Genomic DNA, 17,520 nt, shown 5'->3' on the forward strand with positions numbered 1-17,520 from the left:
GATACCCAACAGAAAATGCATATCTATGTTCACCAAAAGATAGTACGTTAATGCTTAGAGTAGCACTGGTCATAGTCAAAAACTACAAACAATTCAAATGCCCACAATCAGTAGATTGGAGAAATAAATAATGTATATTTATACAACAGAATATTCTACAACAAAGAGAATGCTGCAACAATATGGATGGATTTCACAAACACAGTGTCAAGCCAAGGAAGTCATACCCGAAGGGCACATGACTGTGATCCAGTGATGTGATTTATTATAAAGTTCAAAAGCAGATACAATCTTTAATGTCACCTATAATGTTAAAAGTCCAGTTACTGAAGGCAGAGTAGATAGGATGGTGACCACAAAAGGGCACAAAGGGACTTCTTGGTTGCAGTTAATGTTCAACTTCTTGATTTGGGTACTGGTTTCATGGGTATTTGTGAACATTCCTCATCCTATACACTTATGGTCCATGTGCTTTCCTCTGTGTATTTATATTTCTGTAACAGAAATATAAACAGAAGAGACTATAATTGGCTGTATCCTCTTCAATTTATAGCAGCCTTCCACTGCTGCTTCTTGAACTCTGCAGCATTCAATACTGTTGTCACTCACTCATTGAAACCATCCACCATTTGATTTCCATACACATTTTTCTCTTTTCATCTTGCCTTTCCATTTGTTCTTCATTTAGTTTAAATTTTTAAGTTTAAATATTTATGACTTTGAAATCTCTTTACAGAGAGAACTTTTTCCAGACCTTGAGGTTGTTTTTGACTACACCCTCTCACCTGCCACCCTTCTCGAATCCACCCCTCAACCCTGTAGAATTTACCATCTCACTCTCAGACCCTTTTCATCCTCACTTCCCCTGCTTGATTCAGCTCTCATTATTACTTTTCCTGTACAATTGCAAAATGATCCTAAGTGCCCCCATTTAATCTGTTCTCCCTCATTAATTAAAACATAAGACCCTATCATTCATCTATTTCGTGCTAACATATCCATTGAAGGTAAAGTCTCATTTTCTTAGGACAGCATACATACTCAATTCCTGATGTCTGCATCCTGCTCCCTTCACTTCTGCTACACCTCAGTCTGTTTTGCTTTTTTTCTCCTACTCTTCCTTCCTCCTTTCCTTTCTTTTTCTCCTCCTCTCTATATCTCCTCCCTTTCACATACACAAACACACAGAAACACAACAGGACTACAGCCATTCTAAACAGAGTTCTCATAACTCTCCTGACCATGTCTCTCCCTTACCTTAATTACTCCTTCCCTACTTTAGTCCTGTTCATCCCTTAAGATTCATCTTGAGGATCAGCTCCTCCCAGAGCCTTTCTTACATCCTTCCCCAAGACAAATGCCCCTCCTCTGCACTGCCTGAGCACCCTATGCATACCTCTTTATTGCATTCATTAGACAGCATTGTAACCATGCTTCTGTTTCTCTCCCCCTTACACTAGTCTGTGAAGTCCCAAAAGGCAGAGACTACTCATTCATTCAGTCAACAGATATTTATTGTGTCTGCCTCCTAGAAGATAGGTGTTGATGCTAGGTGTACAGAGAGAACAAATAAATACAGTCCCTTTTATAGGTTGTTGCGGGGTGGGGGGGAGACCTACTAAGTAAGTAATCTCACAAATACATATTTATAAATTGGGATAAGCATAATAAAAGAAAAGTAAAGCTAGGAAGAGAGATTTTAGTGGGGAACTGATTTAGGTTGGGAGATCACATTTGAGAAATGACATTGAAGGTAAAATCAAGAGGAATAAGTGGGAGTTAAGCCAAGAAGGGGGAAGAAAATTCCTGCCAGAGGCACATACAGGCTCTTTGGTAGAAAAACGTTATCCATTGAAGGAATCAAATGGAGGCTGTGACCGCAACATGGGGGTAGGTTAGAGAGACAAGCCGGGGCTGAATTATACAGGCCTTGTCAGGCAGGGATGAGCACCTGGATTTTAGTCAAAGTGCATTGGAAAGCCATTAAGAGGCTTTAAGCTGGACATGAACATCGTTAGGTATATGGTGTGTGTATGTGTGTGTTTTAATTCACTCTTACTGAAAACAGATTCTCCTGGGGAATAAGAGTTGTGTAGGGGACATCAACTAGGAGTCTTAACATAATCCAGGCAAAAGATGATGGTGATGGAGACAAGAACAGTGATAGAACTGAATGAATCACATGTATTTAGGGTTTTTACTCTGTCTCTTCCCTGTGCCTGAGATGCTCTTCCCCCCAATCTCACAAGCCCTCTGTTATCATTCAGAGCTCACATCATGTCTCCTCTTCATGCATTACTGTGCGCCTGGCATTCAATACGGGACATGACATATAGTGAGTGTTCAGTAAATACTGAATGTGTGAATGTACAATATAAATGCATTATAAGCCTATAATTTGGAGGAGCTAAGATTTGGTAATTTGAATTTTATCCCCAGAATCTTACACAGTATCTAACAAATGATGCTCAAATTACTTGTTAAAGTATTAACTCCTCTTTCTCCTTTTCTCTCTTGCTACTGCCATTTCCTTAGTTCAGATCTTCATCATCATGTGCTCAAACTAATGCAGCAGCCTCCTGGATATTCCCCTTGCTTTCAGTCTCTTCCTGTTTCTTTTTTTTTTTTTTTTTTTTTAATGTTTATTTATTTTTGAGGGGGAGAGAGCGTGAACAGGGGAGGAGCAGAGAAAGAGGGAGACATAGAATCCAAGGCAGGTTCCAGGCTCTGAGCAGTCAGAACAGAGCCCAACGCAGGGCTAAAATTCACGAACCATGAGATCATGACCTGATCTAGAGTCGGATGCTTAACCGACTGAGCCACCCAGGTGCTCCAGTCTTCCTATTCCTAATCCAGGCTCCATGTTATTGCTATCACTTTAATAAAACCCCAGTCTCATCCCAACTAAAGTCTCTCTTGTTTAAAAAACAACCAAAAAACCCAACATGCAGTACTTTCCCTGCTGCCTACAGGTAGAAGTCCAAATTCTGAGGCATGTCATTGAATCTGATTCCAAACTTTATTTTCAGACTTCATCTTTTTTCCCTTGTGCACCATACTCTGCTCACACAGGTCTATTAGCCATTCCCCCTGTGCTTTTGGTAAGGCTGTTGACTCTTTCTGGCGTCTTCTCACACTGGCTGCCCAAAAATGACAAAATCTCCCTCTCTCCCCTTCCCCTTGGTGAAGAACCATGGCTTAGCCCTATAATTACTTCCTTTGGTATTCTCATACAGGACTAAGTGCCAGTAGTACTATAGCTTTTGTTAGTTTTTTTTAAATTATAGATGCCATTAACTCCTCTACTAAATTATGTTTTCCAAAAGAAAGGAAACCTTTGACTTTGTTTTTCTTTGAATCTGCAGTATCTAACATAGTAACTATTACAGAGGAACTCAACTAAATGTTCTGGGTTTTTTTATTATAGTAAAATTATATAACATACAACTTACCATTTTAACTACTTCTAAGTGTACAGTCTGTCACATTAAGTATGTTCACATTGTGTGCAGCCATAAGACCATCTATCTCCAGAACTTTTTCATCTTCCTTGACACTCTATACCCATCAAACACTTAACTCCCCATTCCCCTTCCCCACCACACCCTTGGCCACTGGCAGCCACCACTGTACTTTCTGTCTCTCTGAATTTGACTTCTCCAGTTACCTCATATGAATGGATCATACAGTATTTGTCCTTTTGTGACTGGTTTATTTCATTTAGCATGTGTCATCAAGGTTCATCCATGTGTTAGACTTTTTTTTTTTTTTAATTTTTTTTTAACGTTTATTTATTTTTTTGAGACAGAGAGAGACAGAGCATGAACAGGGGAGGAGCAGAGAGAGAGGGAGACACAGAATCCGAAACAGGCTCCAGGCTCTGTGCTGTCAGCACAGAGCCTGACGCGGGGCTCGAACTCATGGACCGTGAGATCATGACCTGAGCCGAAGTCGGACGCTTAACCGACCAAGCCACCCAGGGGCCCCTAGACTTTTCTTTATAAGCCTGAATAATAGTCCATTGTACATATATACCACCTTCTATCCATTCTCCCATCATTGGATACTTGAGTTGCTTCTGCCTGTAGGCTATTGTGGATACTACTACTTTGAACAAGGGTGTGCAGATATCTGTTTGAGTCTCTGCTTTCATTTCGTTTGGCTATGTACCCAGAATCAATTAAGTAAAGTATGTTTTATTTTACTAATGTGCAAAGCTGGTTTTTTAATATAACTTGGTCTGTGATGAGCATTTATTTACATGTTTAAAAACCAACAGAACATGCCACTGCCTTCTCTACAGGGTACCAGCCGTCCTTCACACTATCATGTTTTATGGGACGATAACTGCTTTACTGCAGATGAACTTCAGCTGCTGACTTACCAGCTCTGCCACACTTACGTGCGCTGTACACGATCTGTTTCTATACCTGCACCAGCGTATTATGCTCACCTGGTAGCGTTCAGAGCCAGATACCATCTCGTGGACAAAGAACATGACAGGTAGTATAAAAGCACAACAAATACAGATTCTCACCCAAAACCAAGTATGGGTCAGCATGTTAGGCTTTTCTTGCAAAATTTCTTTTAAGTGTTTCCATGTATGTGCCTCTCTGCCACAAGCTGTTAGAGGACTCAGTGGTCCATATGAAAAGGAACAATAGGCAGAACTGACTACCCAAGATAAGGGCTCCATTAAAATGTGCACTTTAGGCTTATTAGTATTAGAATGGTATAGTGATTTAGTTGCTTTACCAGATTAATTCAAGGGAGAGATCATTGCTAATAGACAAAATGATGGGATGTCTGAGATTTGCTTCTAAACAATCCTGGGGAGGTGAGAGAAGTAAAACAAAATTGGCCTTGGGTTAATAATCATTGAAGCTGGGTGATAGAAATGTTCATAATGCCAGCCTCTCTTTTTTTAATATAAATAGTTTTGAAATTTTCTATGAGTAATATTTTCTAAAATTACTACATCAGAATAGGGTTTGTTTTTGTGTTCATTGCCACTTCTCTTACAGTGCTGAAGGAAGTCATGTTTCAGGACAGAGCAATGGACGAGATCCACAAGCTCTTGCCAAGGCTGTACAGATTCACCAAGATACCTTACGCACAATGTACTTTGCTTAAAAAGTCCAAGAATATTCTCTGAGAGGAAGAATTGAAAGATGCATCGACATAGAGCGTATGTTTCCAGTGGAGTCAGTTGAGTGGGAATGCCTCCAGCCATACAGCAACCAACACTGTGTGGGGACCAGGGTCTGATTTTTATGTTAATATAAGGAAGATTGTTTACTTCATCAAGGAACACAGCACCATTATGCAATATGAAACCAGCCAACTGCTTTTTTGTGCGGTCTCCTTAGGAAGTATCGCCATTGTTTTGTTTTCACTTTCTTGTAGTCTAACCCTTTTAATGCCTTTACCTCAAGTTGCTTGGCAGCACAACTATCTTTGCAAAAAAAGTACAGAAAAAGTAAATGACGGTTTAAAAAAAAAACACACACACCTTACATGAATAATCAAAGTGATTGTTCACAATTATGTGTGCAAAAAAATTAATGTGCATTCGTGTATTCTTGTGAAAGGTATCTGTGTATATTTTAAATATATACATGTATACTTCATATGCATATATATCTGGATCTACACTGACAGTAGATATATATGTGTCTGTGTGTGTATTTTATAGTTCATTCCATCGGGAAACTTTCTTTCCCTTTTATCATCCTCCCACCACCACTTTGATTTCTCTCTACCTCCCTCGCCTTCATCACCTACATTTTTTTTTCCTGATGCTACCAGTGACATTCAGATGTTCATGTATCTGGTTCATTTGGATATGAAGCATGGCAAACTAGAGTTTTATTTTTATTTTGCACACCCTACTCCTGTCTCTTGTCTCATACACAATTCTAAGTCCTCAACTCTTGATATTGCTTTCTTAAACAAAATTATTATATATATACACACACATGTATATGTATGTATATATATATGTGTGTGTGTGTGTGTGTGTGTGTATATATATACGTATATATATATGAAGTTTCTATGAGAGTGTCTGCCCACTCCTGCTCTGAACTTAACATTTGCCATTTGTGCAATGTGTATATAAGCAGTAGCAATCTTAAACTATTATTTTTCTTTAGTTTGTTAAAGCTGCTATAAATATAAAACTTTGTCAGAAGTTGTAACTCAGAAATTTCTCTATAACTGATATGTATTCTAAAGCCTTCTGTTGCTATGGGTTATACATGAAAATCCCTTACAGCTTTCATAAAGGGCAAATATTTTAAATGATTGAAACTCTTTAGGGTTGAGGCCTCTGAAATTGGGTGGAGAGAGAGAAGGGGTTGCTGAGGGTTTTTTTTTTTTTTTTAATTTTTTTTTTTTTGCTAGTTTACTTGTTGCCTCTCATACCTTAATGTGATTTTCATATATATATATATACACACACATACATATATATGCTTATATATATATGTATGTATATATATATATATATATATATACATATATGTATGTTTTGGAGTACAGCTTCCTTTTATATTTATTAGGATAGTGCTTTAATAATTAGAGAACTGTATTGGCAACATCTTTTATAGAAATGTAATCATGTTTATTTTAAGAACTGACAACTTGTTTTGCTGTCTTTTAGTGCAATAAGCAGTTTTAAAGGAAAGGTGTGTCTGTTTGATTTCTTTACCACAGATAGTGGGAGAAACAGGCACCTCCATAATTTTAAAAGGGCAAAGTAATACAGCCTTAATTTCAGAAGGAAAGTTTTGTAATTTTTCAAGTTTAAAGAATGTCTTTTAAAAATCCTAATGAAAATGAAGGAAGTTAAATTTCCTAAATGAGTCTGATCTTAAATACTAGAGATAGAGTTGAACTTTGATGTAAGAAATGACAGTGAATAGGGGCTTAGTTGGTGGAGCATGTAACTTTTGATCTCAGGATCATGAGTTCAAGTGCCACTTCAGGTGTGGAGCCTACTTTTTAAAAAATGACAGTGAATAACTTAAGATTTAGAAGACATTTAATATTTTGAAAATAGATCATGTTTATTGAACAATCATACTGGTTAGGTGCCCATTTTCATTTACTAAAATTAATTAGGAAAATGTAAAATGATATTTTTAAAACATTTTTTGCCAATTTATCACCAGTGTAACTTTCCTTTTAAAATTAGGGTTATGGTGGCAAAGGAGGTTAGGACTGATCATTTTAAATGAGTTAAATCACTGAAATATGGAAAAGGTTTTACAAAACTTCTGTTTTATTGATTTTGTTTTAAGGTATTGAAAATATTATAGAGCTGTCAAAATCAAGTTCATCAGTAACATTGGATTCAGGGGAGCTTAGCACTTTGTAACTCATGAAAATTGCATTTTAATTTTTTTTTTTTTTTTTTTTTTTTTTTTTTTTTTGCACTGGTTCAGAGTGTAGATACTACAGATTGTTTCCAGTGGGCATTTTAAACCTTTCAGAATTCCATCTGCACATGATATCAAATGGATTAGCTCTTTAGTTTCTCTCTTACCTGTAATCCACTCTTATTGCCAATTTACTGTATTTTGAGCCTATAATCTGAGCCCGTGTCCTCCAACAGGTATGAAATATTTTGTTCCTCTGCCAGAAAACTAAGAAAGTACTGTATTTTGTATGTTTATTATTACTGAAGTGTCTGAAATGCAATTTACAACACTGTTTCAAAGCTCTTTACATGAAGTAATATTTGTATAGTATATACATTTTTTTCTCCCAACCCTGCCCCTCTCCTCCAAAAATTTCCTATAAAGCATGTATTTTTTTTTTTTTTACATTAAAATTTCACTGAATATAGTCAGGAACATGAACAAGAGAAGAAAATAGTTTATCCTTGATTGTTATATGCTTGCTCAGTATGAGTAAAACACCTTCCTTTACCAATGGGAGCTACACAGACATGTGGGAAACTATAGGGCCCAGGGAAGAACTATAAGATACCATTTGCCTATTTAGTGCTTCACTTCATTTTCAGTTGCTTAGTTTTCCATGTGGTAGAATGAAACCCGTAATTTAAATCTATTTGGAAGGACTTTTACTGAGGAAAAACAAAAAACAAAAACGTTTTTTAATATAAAGCTTTACCTTTGAAGTGAGTTCTTTTTTAGGGTTTCTTTCTTACAGTTTCAACATTGCTAGTTTAAGGTTGGTTAACTTGAAAGAATATGTATAGTATATTTCTATTTTGCTTACTAACAAATTGGTATATCAAACTTAATTAAAAGGAACCTTGTGCTTAGAATTTTAAGATAAAAGACTAAGTGGCAAATACTTTTTGAAATTTGTTTTAATTATTATTGCACTCTGGTGTAGAATTCCTGATCTTTTTTTATTTAAAAAAAAAAAAAAAAAAAGATTGTTTTGAATTTAAAGGTCATGAAACTCAACAGTGACCTTTCTGTTCCTGCCTTTGCTCACTAAACTGTATAATGAATGCTAAATTTTGGTCTGCTGTTTTCTATGATGCATAAGATTTACTTTAAAATGTCAGTCCCAGCCACTGGTATAATTGATTTTCATATGAAGAAGAGTTGGGAGTTTAATGTATATTCTGGATGGCAAATGTGTCTGGGTAAAGTGCTGATACATGTTATGACAGTATCAGGTTACTGGCATTGAGGACCATACATTTATAATACTATAGCTGCTATATTTATTTAATTAAGTAGAGTCTGACATTTACTGCACTAAACAGTAAGGAGATGAGCAGGATTGGAGGCTAGTGTTAAGACACACACCCTTTTTTCCTAAATAAGATTAAGAACATGAAATAATAAGGTAACAAAGGGTGCTGCCATTTTAGTTTCAATTTAATATCAGGATACGCTTTGTTTTAGAAATGCAGATTTTAACTTTAGCTGTTTTGCAAAAGGGTACCTCAACCTCCTCAGTACTGGTTTTTGGCATATTTTCACAGAAGTACAGCTGCCCTTTATTTTTTCTTAATATTTTACCTTTTAACAAGTTTCTCAGAAAAAAAAAAAAGTTCTTATATGGAAATCTACCTGTTTGTAATCCATTAATTTATTTCTCTTTCTAGAAGAGTCTAGAAGGGATTCTAGTAGGAATGTACCGGGTGTTTTGGAAGGCACTAGATAAAGATTCATCTCTACTGTCTAGAATAGGGACTCCTAGCCTTCTAAAGACCTATACTAGTTTTCCAAACTAGGTTCTTTGATGACCCACCACTGCCTAATGTTTACTTGTATATTCTGTAATGGATTTTAGGTTGACAGACTGCATGACAGGCTTAGTCCTGACAGACTTAAAGGAAATAAAATCTGAGTTGCCATTCAGTAGAAATGGCTGGCAGAGGATCTCAGTGTTTAAGGAAGAGGTGAACAAGCAGAGTGGCAGTAATAGATCTGAAGCAATTAGATGGATTATATAGGCCAGGAATTAGAAACTGTTGGTAAAGGAAGTTGATGAGTGTTTTCAGAGGCTAACATATATTTGCCAAGGGTGGTGATTTTTATGAAATCCATGAATCTAGCCATTTGGATTCAGCTTAGAATATTTTGTAGTCCTGCTTTTTCAAACTTGATAGAAATATTTTGCCAAAAAGCTTAACTGAAAACTCTGTATAATTTTTATTCAGGATCGTTAAACCTGAGTTAAATATTTGGTTAAATCTCTCTTAGATGTTCTCCTATTGAGTATTTTTAAAAGACAGGTTGTTCCTATCAGTAACTTCCTACTTAAATTACCTTTTAGGAGTTATCAGTCAAGCTGCAAAAAGACATCATTGGCTTGGCATCTTTATTTTGCCTTTTTTATCCATACAGAGTTTTAATCCTTTGCATTCTTTTTGAGAATTCTTAGATGTCTTAAAGCTTCAATAATAATAGTTGGGAGGCTTTATAGATATAGATATGGATAGATCAAGTGAGGCTTCCCTGAGTGGTGGTATAACCCTGACTCTAAAGTCTGTCTTTATTTTCCTATTCCCCTCCCATTTGATCATATAAAGCACTTTCGTGATTCTATAGGAGTCAAAAATAAGCCAAGAATTGATGTGTAAAATTAGTACAGAAATGTGAAAGTAAGGGTTTTCTCCAGAAAATCTTTTTTAAAAAATTCCTGCTTATACTAAGAACATTCTTGATCAATGACTGTTAGAAATACCATGATTAGTAAAATGTAAGCTGACTCTCAGGAGGAAAAAAAATCTCTCTCTCTCCCCCTCTTCCTCCCCACCATATATATCTCAAAGGGAAAAAAATATTTTTTGACTTTTTCCTGCTTTTAAAAATGGTACATTTCAGTTTATAATTTTCCCTGTCGGTCAAAATATATATATTTTTTTTTTAACTAACATAATGGTCAAAGCTTGTGCTAGTATTACCTACTGCTAGTTGAATTTTATTTTTCTTTACCCAGCAAAGATAGTACTCTAGATTTTTACATTGTACATTAAACCTCAAGAATCTAATGCTCTTAAAGTATGGAGAAGCTAAAGATTTTAATTTGGATTGAAGATAGAAAAATAATAACTTTAATATGGAAGGTTGAGATTTACCAATAGCAAACCCTGTTGAAGTATCAGGTAACAAAGAGTGTGACAAAATTAAGATCCTATTAATTAATCTGTCCACTCATTGGTCTCCCTTCCTTTTTGAAATCAATGTCTGAAGCAACCAAAACCTAATGTTGTATCTATGTTAGTGTCTCAGTAAAGCAAAGATGTTCTTCAGGGTAGATGCTGAGTTAAATTGTTAAATCTTTTTTTAAAGCAAGGCGGTTCTTAGAAAGTGCCTTTTCAGAAGATGGTGCTGTAGATTTTTATTTTTCAAATAGCACGAGACTAAAAATTTAAAAGGTAAATTATTTTAGAACTCCAAGAGTGTGACAGTTTCATATAAATAATGTTATTCGTTGTCCTGAATCTGGTCCAAGGAACCAAGTAAAGGTTTCATTCAGTAAAATATCTAGGTAAATGCTCACCAAATGTATTTTGCAAGTTTGAAAAATAAATTTTTAATAGAATTAACCCTTTCAGTTCTCAGCTGTGTTGAAGGTAATCTGTAAGGTGCATAAAACAGCAAATCTGCTAAACTTTTTAACAAGAGTATGGGTATAGTAACAAGTGCCCAAAGGGAAAGGTAACTTGCCAGGGAACTATATGTCATAGCTACTTTTTTTTTTTTTTTTTTTTTTTCAGTACAGATTGACCCTTCTGTAAATATCTTTTGGCATCCTTTTCTAATTAATATTTGTTAAAGAAGACTGCTTATATATAAAGGAGAGCCAAGTCATCATGGAAATTAGTTTAAGAGAAAAAGTAAGTGACTATAACTCTAACTTTAGGAAAATTTTCTTTTTTAGGCACCAAGAAATATATGATTCCCTCTTTTTTCTACCATGGGGCAACTATGAAATATGATGACAGTGCATCTAAAAGGGCATGACCAGTTAATTAGAAATGCAACATGAAAAATTGGGCTTTGGAGGAAATAAGCAAAATGAACCATTCATACTTACTAGAAACATAGTAATCTACCAGAAAGCAGTTTTCCCCTGGGCTTTTTACTCTCCTAGTAGACAACAGTAAATGATCACCTAACCAGTTCTTGCTTGTGAATTTGGTGAGCATTTCTCCAGAAAAGAATTGACGTAAAACAAAAAACACCACACCTCAGTAACCTTGTATGCTGCATTATGTAACAATGATAGTAAGATTATATCGATTTTTGGAGTGTACTATGTCTGTTTGCAAATATACATGCACATTAAACTTTTTCATTTTTTATAATGTCTTAATAGCAATTATGAGTTTATTTTTTTAGTATTAATTTTTCTATTGTGATGTTTATATTTATTGGCAACTTGTGTGCAACTTTTATATTTTGCTTAGATGTTGGTTTTAAGGTATTTTATTTTTATAGATATTTCTAGCTTTTCCTCTTTCTTTGTGATATTAGCAAAGACTAAGATGGAATGTTAATATACCAACCAAAACTACTAATTCCATAAAGTCTAGAATTTGGATTTTTACCAATAAACCATTAACACTATTTTCTAACTTAGAATATTTAATGTTGTTTATATAGTGGGCATTAAAGACAGTCTTTAGACAGATTTCTAAATGTGGAGGGGGAGGTGGGGCTTTTCTATGAGTTAGATTTCTTTCCCTTAGGTAGCAAACTAACACTGACATTGGATTTATTTTACCTGATCTGCCGTTTTGGGGCAACTTGTCAATTAAATGATTGTTACGTTTCTTTTTTTACCTTTAACTACATTGAAACTAATTTAAATGGTCACATCACCCAGCATTAGGATTATGATATATTTATAAGCCTGGGAAGCAAATAACAAGTGATCCAGAAGTCATTGATAATTGATTTTGAAATGAGATTTCCTTCCCCACCCCCATAATTATATTATATGAAAGATATGCTACCTTGATCTTTTCCCTAGCATACTTTCAAAGCTGATTCAACCCGAGCATCAGTGAAGAAACAGAATTTAAGTGGCTAGGTAGAAAAGTGATAGCAGCAGAGTAATACAGAATTTCAGTTAATTAAAAATCTAAAAAGAGCTTATGAATGCAAATTAATTGGAAGGCAGTGAAAAGTATTTATTATAGGATATTAATTTCAAACAGTTATGCTCACTCCAGTTTCCTAGTAAATAGATCAAGGTTATTTGTTTTGGCACACTAACTTTTTACAAAACCGTGTGAAAAGAGTGAATTCTCTTAAGCAAGTAAAGTACTTCCATAGTATTTTTACACTGTGAATTTGTGTGGTAAGCCATTTTTCTGTAGGTAAAAAGTAAACTTTATCCCATCCTCTGAGAATTTAAAACTCAAATTTTAAATTTAAAATTATCAGGGCTTAGTGTATGACATTTTGCTGTACTGTAATCTGTTCTTTCCACTGAGGGAATAAATGAGAAAGTTTCAAGTAATTATAATTGGGGAAATGTTATTTTTATATTATGTAAAATTTCACAGTTTAAAGTGAATCAGCATGTAATTTCATAGAGACATTAGTCGTATCACTTTTTCTGCATTTTTTGCCAGTTACAGTAGTGTTGTTGTTTTTTTTAATTATGAACTATTCTAAGCTACTTCCTTCACCCCCACATGAGGTATTAATTGAAGACTGGTACTCTGATTATAGGAATTTATTGCTACTAAATAAAAATTGAATATGTTTCAAGCAGTCAAGATATATTTTTGTTGCAAGTATAAGCCACCTCTTAATATTTATTATGCTTTTAATATTAATAGTTTTACTCATTATGTTTCAACATCATCCTAGATTGACAGGCATGTAATTCTTATAGACCCAACATTTTTAAGGCAACCTCGAGTAGAAATAGTCCTTTCTTTCTTTTTTTTTTTTTTCCTTCTGAAAACTCATAAGAACCTGACACATAGAGCTTATTTTGCTCTTTTAACTGTTGGCTCTATAAATCAGGGCACCTGGCATCAATACTGAATTACCACAGTGGAGTTACTTGGTGACTTGTTCCTGGTTTATAGTCCACCTCCTAAGAAAGAAATACTTGTGCAGTAATAGTTAATCCCAAAAAAGAACTGTCTTGAACAGTCCTATTTGAGTAGAAAACAGATGGGTGTGTTGGTCATCAGAACTTTTTTCCTGGTTTTGGTTTTATTATTTCCCAAAATTAACTATAATTTTGTGTTTGAAGTTTAAAGGCAGTGGCCAGATACTAGAGAGGGAGATTACTCTGGTATTTAATGCGTGCAACTTTCCATCCTTATTTACTCTATGCTTTAATTGGAAGGACAAACAAAATTCCTTAATTTGGCCTTTTAATAATATTTCTAAAAACCAACCAAGGAAAGACTTCCTACTGATTGTTGCAGATATGGCCATCCTTACTCTGAGAACCTGTGGAAACAGGAGGTCTTTGTAAAGAAATGTTCTGGTGAGATTGTGAGGTGTGTGTAGTTAGATGTGGGAAAGGCTTCTTTGCTGGGATCCTTAGAAACCTTACAGCTGTTGTGGTAGCTGCCTTCGTTCTCACAACCACGTTGTAAAAGAGGGACTTGAACTCACAGAAGAGACCTGAAAGAGTTCTCTGTAACCTAAATTTATTTTCTGCTGTTGTCCCAGACCTCAACCTGTATCTCTTCTTGTTAAGTTAAAGAAGTCTTGGAAGTTGCTTCTGAATTATAACAAATTAAGTGAAGTATTTATCCTTAAATGGAGCTATGGTTTGGCTACCAATATGGCTTTTCTCCTTTACTTAGAAAACACCAATGAAACAAGGTATCCTTTCCTGTAAAGGAAATGTTTTTGGTAGAAGCTTTGGGGAAAACATGGATACATTATGATGAAGGGGAAGTCTCACCTCCCATAGTTCAGCTAGGTTAGTGGATACAATTTAGGCCCAGGTTGCTTAACAAAAGGAAGCTTTGGTTTTGGTAGGTACAGATTTGGATCTCCAGTGGTAATTAATTGCACATATCTCCCTGGTTCACAGAAAGGGAATGTTCTCATATTACTGACAACAACCCTCCAAATGTGCATGTGCTCTTTCTCTAATTCAGAAACCAGGAATAGTAAGCACTAAGAGAAATTTTCTAATAGTTTGTCCCTAAAAGATTCTTCAAATGTTTTTCAGGGGCTTTCTCATTTCTTAGCCCAGGGTGCAACACCTTTCTCCTTTCTAAAAAAAACTGTTTTAATGTTTATTCATTTTTGAGAGAAAGAGACAGAGTGTGCGTGGGGGAGGGGCAGAGAGAGAGGGAGACAGAATCCAAAGCAGGCTCCAGGTTCTGAGCTGTCAGCACAGAGCCTGATGTAGGGCTTGAACTCAAGAACCATGACCTGAGCCGAAGTCAGGTGCTTAACCAGCTGAGCCACCCAGGTGCCCCCTTTTCTTCTCTTTAAAAAAGGAAGAAAAGAAAAAGGATTTAAAGGTCATTTCTTACAGAATTCTACTATAAGTAAATAATAGAGTCTTTAACATACTTAGGGAAGGAGGATCACACACAAATTATAGCTTGATTGAGAGACTATCTGAGCACTTTTTTTTTGTTTGGGTTCCAAGGTTTTTCCTTTTTTTTTAGTATATGTGCTGCCGAAGCGAGCACAAGGTTTTTCCTTTAAACAGACCATCCTTTGATTTGCTTTAGTGCCATCATTCTGTTTTGTGACATAATTGATGTTTATGAATTGTGTAGTTCTTCTCTCCCCACCCTCTCCCATACTCTCTCTCTCTCTCTCTCTCTCTCTCTCTCTCTCTCTCTCTCTCTTAAAAATAAAAGGGAGGGGGGCGCCTGGGTGGCGCAGTCGGTTAAGCGTCCGACTTCAGCCAGGTCACGATCTCGCGGTCCGTGAGTTCGAGCCCCGCGTCGGGCTCTGGGCTGATGGCTCGGAGCCTGGAGCCTGTTTCCGATTCTGTGTCTCCCTCTCTCTCTGCCCCTCCCCCGTTCATGCTCTGTCTCTCTCTGTCCCAAAAATAAATAAATAAATAAAAACGTTTAAAAAAATAAAAAAAAAGGGGAGGGATAAAGCAAAAAGATAATAATGAGAATCATTAGAACGTAACTTCAGTTTACAGATAGGAAGAAACCCTAACTCTGTTCAGTGAAAATTAAGATTGAAAGTGTTAGTTAATGCTGCAGATATTATCTCTAGCCATAAATTAATTTTTGCCAACTAGAGAGTGATAAAGTAAACAGGATGTGTATCTGAAATATGTTAAAGCGATAAAAGAAAATTATTCTTGAAAGTACTGTTTCAACCTTCAGTAACGGAGATCCCCATATTCTTAAGGCAAATTAATGTAGCTTCTGGTTTTAATGAATGAGCCAGACTGATTTAAACTCTAAAATGCTTATGATTTTCATTCTGACATGTGTCTTCTTAAATATATAAAAATTATATTGGATGAACACTAGACTGTTCTTTTCCCTTAACGTACATATCATTTACATAGATATCTCTCATATGCCTCTTGATGTGTGCAGAATTCTATATTTTAAAAAAAGCCTTTTTTAACCCAATTCCTAGTCAAGCCTGAGCTATAAAGGAGAAAGTATAAGGTGTTTTCGAATGCAAGAACTTTTTAGAAGATCACAAATGGAAAAAGACTGTTGAAAAATGTGTTGCCTTTTAGAGTAGAAAGGGCTCTAAACATGAGCCAGAGACTTGGAGTTTGGTCAGAGCTCTACCACTAACTTGCTCTGTCCTTAGGCAATTTCCTCAATCTCTCCAGGTCTCCTTTCTCCTTGTAACATAGTAGTGATAATACCTGCCCTCACCTACCTCACAAAGTTGTAAGAATAGGATAAAGTTTGTGACAGTGTTTGAGTTCTCCGATATTCAGAAGTCCAAGACCATAGAATATTGTTGTATGAAGGGTTCATTTCGTTTGCCTCTATGAGTATCTTTAATAACCATGGATCATTTTATCAAACAGGCATAAGAGAAACTTAGGACTTATCCTGGTATGATATTCACTTACAAACATAATCCTGTTTGTTTCTCCCCTGCCAGATATCCAGGCTAAATTTTTCTTTATAATAATCTTGGGTAAAAGCGTAACTTCAAAAACCAAACTCCTTTTAGTGGTGCTATGGCAGCTGCGATTGTATTTTGAATTAGATTAATGTGGTGAAACTATCAGATAATCAGAAATTAACTTTGCCTTTGCTTTCAGGCATTTTTGCTACATGTTGGCATCAGAGGCTGATGTACAACCAGATAGTTATCCCTTTGTTTCTTGTCAGATTTTTGGCACCTTTTTTTGGAGTAGGGGTTAGGTTTTAAGAAAGAAAGTGTGCTTATTTCATTCATCACTTTGCAGTGTTGAACCTTGCTTTCCAATCACCATGTATCTGTAAAAGCTGAAATATAGTAAAAGTTTTCTCCTTCATTTTAATTCAGTTCTGAGCATCTGCAGGTGATATCAGGTAGCCTGTAGTTGGTGTCTGACCCAGTTATCTTTACAGATCATTGGTAGAACCTTCACATTTGACAGGCTTACCCATTTTTCTGAACAAAAGGGGCTCCTGTTTCTAGGAAGTAACAAAGGGCACATCATCACAGGTTGTGTAAGCAATTGCTTTTTTTTTTTTTTTTTTGCAACAGACAAGCTTGGTTTTTGTTGTTGTTTTTTGTTTTAAGAAAAAAAGGCTGCATTTTAGGTACACAGGGTATGGGTGCATTCAACACTTATTTTAATCAACAGATGCTGACCTCTCCTGTTGTGGCAGTTGGACTTTTCCAACTCATCACTAACATGGGTGGTATCTATCTTAGTTTTATAGGATAATGAGAGTTACAGGTACTGAAAGTGGAAAGTTGGGGAGATTCAGGCTTGGAAAATGAACAAAAGTCCACCTTGCTGAGTGAGATAGCTAAAAACATTGATATATCAGGAATACTTTTAATTAAGCAATTTTTGCTGTAATGTGTCGCTTTAATATTTCTCTTTAGTTATGGACCCAAAAGTATTACTGTGTCTTGTGAGTAAAGATCA

At 35.6% G+C, this 17,520-nt stretch overlaps 1 protein-coding gene across 8 annotated transcripts in view; it reads left to right on the forward strand.

The window, feature by feature from the left end:
- Positions 1-13,223, forward strand: part of AGO3 (argonaute RISC catalytic component 3) — a 123,114-nt gene extending 109,891 nt beyond the window's left edge. For all 8 annotated transcript variants that reach the window (XM_086716454.1, XM_086716455.1, XM_086716456.1 and 5 more), the window contains 2 exons: positions 4,304-4,503; positions 5,025-13,223. In XM_086716454.1, the coding sequence (XP_086572580.1) occupies positions 4,304-4,503; positions 5,025-5,133 (309 nt within the window). In that variant the 3' untranslated portion in view covers positions 5,134-13,223. The remainder of the gene's footprint in view (positions 1-4,303; positions 4,504-5,024) is intronic.
- The last annotated feature ends 4,297 nt before the right edge of the window (positions 13,224-17,520 follow it).

Source organism: Puma concolor, chromosome C1, assembly GCF_028749965.1.
Source record: "Puma concolor isolate L17-30 chromosome C1, mPumCon1.1.hap2, whole genome shotgun sequence".
NCBI lineage: Eukaryota > Metazoa > Chordata > Mammalia > Carnivora > Felidae > Puma > Puma concolor.